The sequence below is a fragment of the Micropterus salmoides genome, unplaced genomic scaffold (genome assembly GCF_014851395.1).
Source record: "Micropterus salmoides isolate LMB-PRFRI ecotype aquatic unplaced genomic scaffold, ASM1485139v1 Ms_hic_scaffold_14, whole genome shotgun sequence".
In the NCBI taxonomy this organism is placed as follows: Eukaryota; Metazoa; Chordata; class Actinopteri; order Centrarchiformes; family Centrarchidae; genus Micropterus; species Micropterus salmoides.
The window spans coordinates 23,551,217-23,564,567 of record NW_024040485.1 but is presented as its reverse complement, the minus strand read 5'-3'; the positions used below and the strand labels follow the sequence as shown (position 1 = coordinate 23,564,567).

Here is a 13,351-nt window from a genome sequence, read left to right as displayed (position 1 = left end):
GCTGGGGGGGATGTTCAAACACTGCAGTAAGGGTGTTTCACAAAGCAAAGTCAGCCAGATAACAATGAAAAGGATCCTGATATGTGAGAACAAGTGGAACATTTATGCAGTAGGAGATCCGTTTTCCACAAGAAGCAGTTTCTCTCTTTACAGAAGTAATTAAAAAAAAAAAAAAAAATGCATTTTAGAGTGTACAACATTGACAACCCTGAAGTGTAAACAAATTTCAAATAACTAAAGACCAACTTGACACAGTGAGCGTGAAATTCTGACAACAGTTATTCTCAGAAGTGGATTACTATAAGTCTGCAGGAGCTACACAGTAAATATTATGATTGTTGCAGCAGTCTGTTTCAAACAGAGCATGCATACAATGTCATAAAAACATAAGAGCATAAATCAATGACAAATATTTATTAGTTGTAACAGAAACGAAAGAAATTCCCAATGCAGAGAACACATTCACAAACCAATCCTTAAATGTAAGCTACTATAAGTGAACAGTTGGCTCCATTATGTCACTGATTTTGGATAAAATGCAATGATTCAATTTGTGCTCCATTAACAGTTACAGTAACATCAGAGAATGAACAACAAAAAAAAAGGATGTGTGTGTGTAAATGTGTAAATGCACCAGTATGCACAACAAACTAAACACAAAGGTCACATCAGCAGCTACTTGTGGTTTCTTTTCTCCACTGTAGACATCAAAACACATTAATACATGACAAACTGGTTTTGATGGCAGATATTCTTCATGGTATTAAATCCCAACAGGTGTACTGTACAGTTTTAGTTTTTCATGCCGTCGTTTCCTGGTTCACCGGATGTGGTAATCAGAAGGTGTCGGCATATAGTGGCGGGGGAGGAAGGAGTTCCAGCTCTGTAAAGTCAACCTCCTGTTCACTGTCATGCAAAACACAGAGACATTACAGTTCATGAGGAGAAAGCCAAACAACCTGAAGTACTTATTTGGTAAAATCTACTCAGATCAACAGAGCAGAGCTTCACTTGCTGATTAGCGGGAACCATCAACACTTACGGATATGGAGGCTCCTCAACAGCACACAAGAAGTCTGGATCAAGACAAGCAGATACAAAAGGTCACATTAACTTTGAACTGTCTCTGCATGACCCTCCCTGTCCATGTCCCCAGGTTACAGGAATCAGATAAGTGTACCCCACAAGTTATTTTCCATTGCAGGCAAGACACCAACAAGTGTTGCATCCTTAAAGACATTTATAAGTACCGTTCTCTTAGCTTCACCATTATCAGTGAGAGTGACATAAGTGGTGACAACAGTGGAGTCATGGAAAAACTTAAACACTGTAAACTTACTTGGTGGCTCAGCACTTTGCATAGGACAGAATGGATAAAATGGAGAAAGGTTTTTTTTCTTTTTGAGCCGTTGATGACAGATTGAATATAACAACATCAGTGGACTTAAAAAGATAACTTTCAAGAAAGTAGTGGTTTAGGTAAGGGTATGACAGTACTGTACTTTGTAGGGGTTGTTCCTCCACTATCAGGGATGTCTCCAAATTCATCTTTGCGGTGTTTAAAAAAGATGGCTAGTTTCTGCAGGGCCTCATGTCTGGTCCTAAAGGTTTTAAGACAAGAAACTCTTGCTTTACTACTGTAACTATTAATTTTCATACTTATCAATGGCCTACAGGGAGCACCTATACAATACATTATAATCCAATACAGTAACCTTGAAATAAACACTAGCTTTATTAAGCTAGTGATGATCAGTGTTTGTGTTGTGCTGAAGCCCTTCATATGTCTTATGGAAGACAAAAGCCAATGGTGATGATAACACAGGGTAAGTGTAATAGAAGTCCAATGAATTCCCAGGCCAGATACGATTCAGTGTTAGGACAACATCATGCTACATGTAAAATGTTCATGTTTTTGTATTAATTTGAAATACCAGAATAACTTTAAATACTTATTAACCACAATTTGGGAACATTATACACATTGACCGACCTCTCTTACTCTTGTTTCAAGAGTCCACACAGTGACCCGGTGAATCGAACCCACTATATTTCAATCATATCTGCTTTCAATCATATCTGCTTGTCATCACTAAATATTACTGCTCCTCTAAAGGTTAGAGCCTACGTCTAAAGCTAGTAAGCAACCCTGGATAAATGACATGATCAAGTCTCCAAGTCCATTACCTCAGTCTGAAGGATTTATTAAGTAACTACAATAACTTGGTTAAGGATGCGAAAACACACTATTTTTCTGAACTCATTACTACACAAACACAATCCCAGGTTTCTGTTTAAGACTATGGATCAGCTGGTAAACCCAACCCCTCCTTGTGCCTCAGCTGGAAGTAATGATGACTGAATTGTTTTTATCTTATTTTACCAATAAGGTGGTGTCAATCAGAGCCTCCATTACCCCCGCGGCCTCTTACTCAGAGGTTCCTCACCAGCAACAAGAGAGTTTTAATCAGTTTTATCCCATTGACTTGTCTGAGCTTTTAAAAACAGTATCACAAATGAGAGTGTCCTCCAGCCCACTTGATGTAATACCTACAAAGTTTTTACTGAAAGTAATGGATTCTGTTGGCCCCATTTGATCTCCGTTTTCAACAGCTCCCTATCTACTGGTTGTGTCCCTGATTATTTTAAAACGGCTTGCGTGAACCCACTTTTAAAGAAACCTGGTTTAGATCCCTCCCTCCCACATAATTTTAGACCAATTTCAAAACTGCCTTTTATTGCAAAGATTCTAGAAAGAATTGTGTCCAAACAGCTGCTCACTGTACTGGAAAATAACAAATTATTTGAAAAGTTTCAGTCTGGTTTCAGGAAGTACCACAGCACTGAGTCACCAATGACCTTTTAATGTCTGTTGATGAAGGCATGTGCTCAGTCCTTGTACTCCTGGACCTTAGCGCTGCTTTTGACACCATTGATCACAACATCATGTTAGACAGACTGAAGCACTGGGTGGGGATCTCTGGTACTGCCCTAGATGGTTTTCATCCTACCTGTCAAATAGGAAGTTTTGCGTGTCTGTAAACAACTATGTCTCTTCGTTCTGTCCAGTTAAATATGGTGTGCCTCAGGGGTCGGTCTTAGGACCCATTTTGTTTTCCTTGTATCTGCTTCCCCTTGGCCATATTATCCATAAACATGGCATTTCTTTTCATATTTATGCTGATGACACACAAATATACTTGCCCGTCAGATCCACAGACCCTGGAATGCTGAGTTCACTTAACAACTGCCTTTGTGAAGTTAAAAAAATGGATGTCAAATAATTTCCTCCAGCTGAACTCAGACAAAACAGAAATCCTGGTCATCGGGTCCCAGCAGATGGCAAATCAAATACTGCCATCTGCTGGTTCCCTAGTAAATCACATTAAGCCTGTGGCAAAGAACCTTGGTGTTTGGTTTGATAGTAATTTAAATTTCGAGCAGCACACCACAAAGCTTGTTCAATCATGTTTTTATCAACTTAGAAATATAGCAAAAATTCGATCCATGTTAACTTTTAAGGACACCAAGACCATTTTACACGCCTTCATCTTATCACGCCTGGATTATTGCAACAGCCTTTTCACCTGTTTAACCCAAAAATCTATTGATCGACTCCAGACTGTCCAGAACTCAGCTGCCAGGCTTTTAACCAGAACAAAGAAATATGACCACATCACCCCTATTTAGCTTCATTACACTGGCTCCCAGTATGTTTTAGAATTCTATTCATCACTTTTAAAGCTCTTCATGGCCTCTCGCCTCTGACCTTTTAGTCCCATACACACCAGCACGTACCTTGAGATCCTCGGGCAGAGGTCTGCTGTCTGTTCCAGAGTCTCGACTGAAAACTAAAGGGGACAGAGCGTTTGCTGTCAGGGGCCCGAGGCTCTGGAACAGCCTGCCCGAGGAAATCAGGTCGGCTGAGTCAGTGAACTCTTAAGTCCCTTCTTAAAACATACTTTTATAGGAGAGCCTTTCCCGATGTTATTGACTTTATTTTATCCCTTTTATTTTATTGTATTTTACTAATTTTATATTTATCTTAAACGTGTATTTTAGTCTTTTCAATGTTTTCATGCTTTTATATTATTGTCTCTTGGGTATTATTGTCTTTACACTTGTTAAAGCACTTTGTAACTTGTTTTTGAAAGGTGCTCTACAAATAAAGATTATTATTATTATTATTAGCTCAACATTTCACTTGATGTTGAAAAGATACTGGTATTTAAAAAAGAACTGTACTGACAGGAAAGAGGCAGGAGGACAAACAGCAAAACCAGCAGGGGCAGTGATGGCGGGGGGCATAAGGCCACTGTGGCTACAGGGCCCAAATATTTTGAGGGGCAAAAGGCCAAACTGAGGGGGTTCAGCAGTCATGGCTGCCATGGCCTCTGCGGAATTCCTGCCCTGATGGTACTACTTGCAAAACATATCTAATCTTGGAGGCTTTAAGGGGCCAAATTTCTTACCAGCATCACACGACAAGGGTAAAACCGCCTTTACCGCTTAAGTGTACTGTCCAAATGCAGGCACGGTTGCAACAAGGTGGCGTATTATTTTAACAAAATATCATATCCCACACAATTATTTCAAACATACAATGTTGAATGGACAAGAAGAACCCTCTCCAATAATTTTGAGCTGCTTTTATTGCAATTGGATGGGTTAGGGCTCTGATTAGGCTATTTGACATTTATATCTGGTAACATTGGCTTAGAAGCATCTCATTTCCAGCTTTAAACTAACCTTTTGGTTCTTTGGCATAGAGATGAAACAATTAGTAAATCAATTTGATGAAGCTATTTTGCTAATAAAAGTTGCTGTTGCAGTTACCAGTTGCTGCTTTTTGTTATACTAAACTGATAATCTTCGGGATTCAGACTGCTAGATGGACTAAAGCTATTTGAATACCTCAGAAATAATTGTTATTGGTCTCTACTATAATCATAGACCAATGTTTGTTTTGCTCTCCACATTATGTTTCTCAATTCCAATGTTAAATATTTACTTACTCATAAAGAAATATATAGGTATGCACATACAGTACATCATCCATGTTGACCATCATAAAAAGTGGTAGATGTAGAAAGATTTATATATACACATGGGTAAGCAAAGAATTGTGCCAGGGTATCTGCTTTGACACCTGCGTGTGTTTGAGACTTACTGTGTGTGTAGATCCTCCATGTTGGCATCGCTCAGAGTGTGCTGGGCGCTGACATGGCCACATGCTGTCAAAGCAAATACATTAAGGGCAGAGATGGGTGGGTAGGTGAGAGGGTGAGTTAGAGGATGGAGGAAATGGCATGGTAAAAAGTGCACATCAGAGGCATGTTACAGTCAGACATGTGTCAAGGCATAACACTACAGGTAGAGGTTGAATTTCCCTTCAAAGGCATGAAGGGGGAAAACATCTTCTGTTCCCATGTTTTCACTTCAAAAAAAAGGACTGGATGTATAATGTACTCACACATCTCAGGCATTGAGGCAGTCTGCTGGGGAAAGCTACTATACAGAATGAAGAGAAAGAAAAATAATAATATACTCTGCGCTACAAATATTCAATCATATCTTTCAGAGGGAATGACTTAAATCTTCTCTTATGTGGTTAATGGTTTCTGTCATTCTTCCTAAGAATGAACATTGATTTCAAAGCAACTTTAAGCCACAGTAAAGTAGTCTGGCTTACTGGCTTTCATTGGAGAATGAGAGTGTCTCATCTTCACATGCCCACTCCTCACTGTCATCTGTGACTGTGGAAAAACAAATGAGTTTGGTGACACAGTGTGCATGCTGATAGATGTTTGGCAGGGTAGAAACCCAAACCCTCTTCCTACATGGCATTCCCACACAATCATAAAATAACACATGGCTGTCAAGCTGAAGACTGGTTGAACTAGTTAAGTTGGGCTGGTTGCCAACCTCTGTGCAACTGCTCTCTGTCAGTCAACAAGTCCATACAATATATCAGCCAGTTAACTTTGTAAGTTCTGCCTTTATTGGGCTGCAGTGCTTTTCGAGATGAAGTAGCCAATGCAAAGTATGGGTGAGAGGTGACAGTCAACCAGTCCAACAATAGTAAGCTAACCATAGAGCTTAATGTCTTTGGGCAGAGGACACTGACACTTACAACTGCTTGTTAGTACAGGGTGGTTAGAGGATCTGTAAAACAAAAAGAGTTGTGAATCAGTGCTGGTTACAAATTGTTTTTAAATTGAGAAACTAAACATTTTATCGGTGAGCTACACAGTACCTGCTCCCAATGCTTATGGTATCTTCCTCTAGGTTGCCTCCTCGTCCAGCTGCCTGGGCCTTCTTGCCAAGCTCCAGCATCTCCTTGATATTTAGTTCCACATTCATCACTGAAATATAACCGTCTGCAATACGGGGGATAGAGCAGTTACTGAAAACACAGAAATTAATCACACTGTGGTGTAAATGTACAAATGAGCCTGCTTGTAGTGAGAAATTCAGTTGAAGTCAACTCATGCTCAGGTTCTTTTAAAGGTTGACCGTATTTTTCAACCTGGCATGTTTTTTTGTGTCTGTTACGAATTGGGTCAATATTGTATAAAAGTTGGTCCGGTATTGAGCGAGAGCGCTGCAGCAGGAAAACAGGTCAGCAAAGTAATCCCTGCGGGCAATTTCGCCACATCAAAGTACACCCACTAACAGTATGGAAAGGATCCCTACAGAGATATACCTCTTTTTTTAAATGAGTAAGATTGCTTTTGTCTAACCTGAAACGGTCGCTATATCGTTCTTGTCAAAGCCACCAGACTCCCTTGACAAAAATAGTAATTTTACCTCTCTGGTCTGCCGCTGCCTCAATCGGTTAGTTGTGTTATTATGCGACTGGTGTTTGTAACCCTAAAGCTGCTTGCACACTGCTCAGACTGCGCCCAACTAACACCAACATTCTAAAGTTGGCAGTAGTTGGTTTCAGTCTACACTGACCAGACAGAAACTGACCAGACAGTTTTCTTATTTAAGTCAAAAGGTCGAGGTTGCAATCACTTTTTGGCAAGTGGAAAACTAGGCTACTTGTTACTTGTTGTAGCCTACTGGTTGTGGCCCTTTAAAAGTATTTCAACAGGTTAAAAAGGACTGAGAGAGCTACAATTAGCCACAACTCATAATGCTCATAAATGAAATCAATTCATTGAGAACCTTTCAGTCAGCAAGTGCAAAACTGCATTGGCCATTTATTGCAATTGGTCATAAGGACTGATTAAGCTATTTTCAGTCTTTTTGGCAAGTGCAATTCTACAAACTACATATTTCAACTGGTAAACAGATGGATTGGTTGGCACAGAGCAAGCTGAATTAAAGTCATAAGGACAATGGTGGGAGCGACACTTCCTTTATTTTATTTATAGCCTATCCCAGCCATGAATCACGTTAAACTGTTTTCCAAATTTAAACAATCACTGAATGTGATTGTGCACGAAGTGGAGGGGCTGTTCACAGACAGGTCCGTTGTCAATGAGAGAGACAGAGGAGCGAGGACTGGATACCTTGCTAATTATGCGCGCTGACGTTCCGCATGCGAGTATAGGCTTAGTAGTCAAGGGAACACTCTCAGAATGTTGCGGTTTGTTGGAAAACGGCACACATTGGTCCGACTTTCTACGACTGACCGGACATGTCAAACTCTAAAGACTCCATCAAACTGACACCAACAAACCCAGACTGATGGCGCACACTGATCCAACAGTCGGTACTGGTTGGAGTCGGTCTGCGTTTGTCGGGGCAGTGTGCAAGCACCTTCACACTGCAGCGCGCTCGCTCAATACTGGATCAATTTCGAAAAATGTCCCAATTAATCACACAAACACATGCAAAATTAAGATCCAGGTTGAAAAATTTTACCCTTTAAGTCTAGGTCAAATCTTGTGACACAACACACAATGCAGTGCGTTATCTAAAGGGTTAATCCTGATTGTACTGAAAGGTTCAACTACTTGTGGGCTCATATTGACATAAAATACACAAATATATGTCTAAACTCACACTTGTTGTTGGTGTTCCGGGCCAACCATTTGCCTTTGGGGCAGTTGGTGGTGCGAATGATGCTGACTGTGTCCCCGCTCTTCACAGGCAAGTCATTCTTGCGAACCTTACTAGCCACCATCACCTTGGCATGGTACATGGGCTCCTCTTCGCCCGTCACCTAGAGAGTCAAATATCAGCAATGAGTGCAGTCATGCATAATGCCAAGCTTAGTTAGTAAATTTATATACATTTACAACTTTGAACCACTTCCCACTCACCATCATTGTGATGCCATTATATTTATTGAAATGTAGGATGTGTTAGTTGGCAATTTTCAAAGTCAAGCTGGACAAAAACCAAACATTATAGACAACAGCTGACAGAGTAAAGAAATTTATCAACCTCTAAGTAAGTTGATTGCAAAACTTACTTTAAACTTCTTTTTTCATTTCATTTTCCTTCTTATCCCTTTCTTTTTGCTCCTTTTTCTCCTTCTCCAGTCGCTGCTTCTCCCTCTTCTTCTGTTCTTTATGGTCTACAGTGTTTGGGCTTTGGCATTCCTTACTGAAAACAAAATCAGGCAATAGCTTACAGCAGATAAAGATTACATGTAACACCTGAAATATAAAATGGAACCACATGCTAGTAAAAATTAACAAAAAGATATTTCAAAGTATAAACAAAGGAGAAATGGATATGATCTACTTTACAACATCATTTGTTTTTAACCAAAACACTGAGAGAGGAGAGACATATATAACAAACCTGTGGACATGATTATGGGCTGGATGAGCATGTTCTCCTGATATGCTGCCCCTGCAGGTAGAGAAAAAGCAATGGCTGCCTTCCATCTAGCCAAAAAAAAACAATGTCAATGATAAAACATAGGACCTGTATTGTTTGAAATAAAATTACATACCAAGGATTCCGTGGCCATATGTTAAGACACACCTCCTCCTTCTTGAAATAAACACAGATGATTATTTACTACAGATGAATTTTTAAAACAGAGTGATGCACACTTTTTCTTGACTGCACCGTGTGTCACTGGTAACAAACTTAACCGTTTTATTCTTACGTAATCACTAAGAAGATTATATATTCAATTAGATTAAAAAAAATGTTACCATAGGGTGCTTGTCAGCATATGGATCTGTAAAAAATGGTTAACAAGGATGTTAAGACACTGTAACACCTGTAAAAGATTACTTACATTGAGAAGAAACATTCTGAAATGTGTTAAGTAAACATTCTTACTCTTCAGACCACTTTTTCGTTTACGTGAGATCTGGCCCAAGATTAATTTGTTGATGTTCTCAACGTCTTCGTACACATTATCACACCCTTCATTATAGCTGTCCTGTTGACATATACTAGAGGGGACAAAAACAACAAAAGATTCTGTCATAAGACATTGAAAAGTGAATAATATTGATCATTAGTGTGACTGCAGGTATTACAAAGTCACCTTGGATGTGGTTGAATACCATCATTTAATGCGTGGTTACTGTTGTCCGTTTCCTCTGCAGCAGAGCAAGTCTCAGCAGCTCCTGGATCAGTCTCATCAGCTTGAGAGCTAGAAAGGGGATCTATGATCCTCTCATCACTCTGAGACCACTGCTCTGGTACAGCAGGCTCTGGGAACTCTGAAAGGTTTATTAGTTCAGGGAAGCTGGCTGGACCAAGGGGTATTATGTTTTGACTGCCAAGGTTTAGATCTTGGACGTCAATGGTCATGAGGGGCTCTACAGGATCACACACTGACAAGTCAGGTTGCAGAACCTCAAAATCAGTGACCCTGAAGTCATCTGCTACAGGAAAGGCAGTGCTGACTAAGTGTAAGGCCTCCAGTTCAAGTGCACCAATGTCAACAGCTTCACCCGCTGCTGTTTCCATATCTGAATTCTCAAAGTCTGGAAACTCCGGAGCTTCTAGTACAGATGATGGGTGCTCAGACTCTGACTCTGCACTTGGTGCTTGGCTGAGACCTGGTGATACCTCTATAATAACAAACCAAAATCAGCAGTTATGATGACTTGGACCATACCACAAATAAGTATAATGTAAACTGCAGTATGGAAAATACACAAGTCACTGATGCTCAAGTTAAACACAACATGTTAATCTTCAGTCTGTAGATATACATAAAAAGGGATAAAAAGTCAAATGCAGCGTGAAAAACAAAAGGAAAGTTGACTTACTGTTAACTGCGGGTAGGTGGTAACAGGTGAGATCTACTAATGGAGGTCTGAGGGGCTTTGGTGGCAATTGTCCCAGTGTCCTCATGTCAGGTAGAGGCTTCTTTGGAGGAGCAGAGGTTCGATGAAGTTCACCATTGTTGACAGAGGGAAGCTGAGCTTTATCCCTTCCAAGCTGCTTATTCAGCGCTGACTCTAGCCATTGGGAAATATAATGCAAATGATTTAGAAATCTTACCTGGATAATCAGCTTAAGAAGATAGGGTGTCTGAGGGGATAAATTTATATCACTGAATAATACTTACTGTGTGCAGAGTTGTTGGCTTTGAAGAAAGGCCGGGCCGAAATACAAGCCAGGTGTGGAAAAGACAATGGTGGGGGTATGGGTAGCTCATGCTTGACACTTTCAATGTTCTTTGGTGGCGATGGGTACGCCTTGTCTTTTGATACATAGTCAGCTAAACATAAGCTCTTAGGTTTGATCAACATCTGCCTGCGTGAAAATGTCTTCTTGGCCCTCTCCAAGGTGCTAACTATTTTGTTGTCGGAGTCGAAACTTCTCTCTGCAGAGGGAGAGTTAATTGGGATATCTGGGCTGGAGAGGTAGAACTCAACACTTGATTGGTCACTAGGGAGCGAAACCCAATCTTCTGTGGTTTGTTTTTCCACAGATGGCAACTCACAAGGTGCACTGGAAGGTCTGGTGGTCAAATCAGCGTATGTAGGCTCCTCTCCGTTTTCTGCACTGACTTTTGATGCTTTGGCTGACTTGAAAGGAAGCAACAAACCTTTCTTCTTGATTTTAGAAAGTGGCGGGACTTCTTTCCCTTGCTCTGATTCCAGTTTGTGCTCCTTTTTTATTGGCTGTTTTGTCTTTTGCTCTTTTGCAGGCAGGACAGGAAGCACCAGAGGCATGTGTTGTTCTTCGTAGGGCTGCCTTGTTGTGCTGTCTCTGTTAGCGAGCTGGGATGAGGGGGAGGTCTGCTGAGGATGTGGTGGAAAGGAAATTGGTCGCTTGCCTCCAGATGTCCGCAGTCCATCTCTGAAGATGAGCCGGGGACACACTGGTGCCTTGTTTTCTACAGCAGTATTAACACCGCTAACCACGGATATGCAGTGACCTCCAGGAGGAGGAAGTCGCTTAGGTTTCTCTGCAACAGCTGGTCGACTAGTTTTGGATTGAGCCAGGAGGGCGTCTTCCTGAAACTTGGCCCTCAGAGCTTTGAAGTTGATCAGTCCCTCCTGAGAAAAAAAAACAAAACAATTACAAATCACATCACTGATCATTAAATTAATAGAAATGTATATTACTTTTACAGACAATTTACTTAAAATGGTTCATGTAGGGAGCCAAAACCCAATGCTGACAACACAGTTTAGCCAGCGGCTATGCTGATACAGCTCCCCACCAATTTCTCCTCCTGCTCAACCTGCTGCTGCTCTCGGGGAGCCGCTCTTAACTGCCGACTGTCTCTGGGCAGGCACTGTTGCTGGCTTTTTGTTTTACAAAGCAACTGCGAGAAAATTACAGACACAACCAGGGCTACACATAATACTTTATGCATGATTCAAACTGTTAACTAGTCCTTCAGAATTAACACTTCCCATCACTCAACACTCGGATTTTCCAAGTTACTGTATTCTGTCCATAGGAAAGCCGCTGTTGAGGCATTCGTTATGCGGAAGTGGGCATGTTTTCATCTAAAGTAAGCTGGAAAAACAACAGATGCAGTGCAGAAGTAACAAAAACTGCTTGCTATAAATGATAAATTCAGTTCAGTATTGTATTGGGTATTGTTGAGTATATCAAAAGGAATAGACAATATATCACTATTTCTCAATTCACATACATGCCATCACTTCCACTTTTCACATTTATTTTTTGTTACCCCAACCCTTGAGGCTACTTTACTTAAATAATAAATGTTTTGTTTTGTGAATGATGATTGTCAGACTGGCAAAATTGTGAAACATAGCTGTGTTCATCATATCAGGACAGCCTGAATCAAATCTGCTTTAAATTAATCAAATCACTTGATAATTTATCACTCCATTTTTATTTTTTGCTACTCCAACCCTTGAGGCCACTTTCTTTAAATAATTATGTTTTAAATCATCAAATCCGCTTTAAATTATTTAAAATCACTTGATAATTATCACTCATTTTTTCAATTCACATGCATCGCCCTTTTAAAGGTTTGGGGTTATCAAGAGTAGCGGACAGTGTTTCTCAGAAAAGATGGTACCGCAGATTTTTACGCACTTCATTTCTCAATGCTGTGAATACGACAAAATAAGTTTCATTTGCAGCCATCGTTTTGAGATGGAGGCTGATATCTCAGAGATAGATACCTGAAAACCTGGGCAAATAAACCCGTAACGTTAACGTTACATCTAACTTACATGGCTAGAACCCACTAGAAGTGAATGAGTGAAATGTTTTGTAATTTGGGTGAACCAACCCTTTAATATACAATAGTATTTAGAACTGTGATAAGCTAGTAAAACAAACTGTATTAAAAAACACTGTATTAAATATTGGACAACTTAACAGCTAGCACCGGGCATGGAAGAAAGGCTAACGTTACCTAAAAGTAGCTCTAACGCTGCTCAAGCTGAAGTTACTCAGAAAAAAAACAAATTTGTAAAGTTAATGTTACCTCTTCCATGGTTGCTCGTTTTTCACATCATTGTTCAGGTTTGTACATTTGGAAAGCGGTCTAAGCAGAAATGAAGCGGACGCTGTCGACTGCATTAACACATTTAGCGAGAACAATCCAGCAGACTATTTACCCTAAAACAAACAATTTGAAAACGCCGACGTGAGACGCACCTGCGTGCTGCGCGTGACCTGATAACGTGCACGTTCATGCTGTGTGTGTGATTGACAAATCAGAAGCGTCTGAAGCTGTTTTATCCAGTTATGGTCTGAAGCCACTTTGCATGTGGATAGGTAATGATATAACAACAAACAACAACAACAACGCTACTACTAATAATTATATATTATATATAATTATAATTAAATTGGATCATCTCACTGCAGATATTGTAAGAAGGAAAATGTTTGTGTTCCAGTTTGAGGTTTTGAAGTACTTGTACTGCTGCTACAGTGAGAGTGTTAGTGTATATTGGGACAACATGTTTTGGCTGGA

At 40.2% G+C, this 13,351-nt stretch overlaps 1 protein-coding gene across 1 annotated transcript; it reads right to left on the bottom strand.

Moving 5' to 3' along the window:
* Positions 1-166: 166 nt before the first annotated feature.
* Positions 167-13,023, bottom strand: si:ch211-188c16.1 (uncharacterized protein LOC562677 homolog). Its single transcript, XM_038718568.1, has 19 exons — positions 12,857-13,023; positions 10,502-11,438; positions 10,200-10,391; positions 9,467-9,998; positions 9,256-9,371; positions 9,126-9,151; positions 8,918-8,958; positions 8,764-8,814; positions 8,436-8,562; positions 8,017-8,176; positions 6,257-6,380; positions 6,134-6,165; positions 5,693-5,756; positions 5,474-5,511; positions 5,171-5,234; positions 1,503-1,601; positions 1,340-1,353; positions 1,043-1,076; positions 167-906 (listed from the first exon to the last, which is right to left on the bottom strand). The coding sequence occupies exons 1-19, from the start codon at positions 12,863-12,865 to the stop codon at positions 837-839; spliced, it is 2,730 nt and encodes a 909-aa protein (XP_038574496.1). The 5' UTR covers positions 12,866-13,023; the 3' UTR covers positions 167-836.
* Positions 13,024-13,351: the final 328 nt, after the last annotated feature.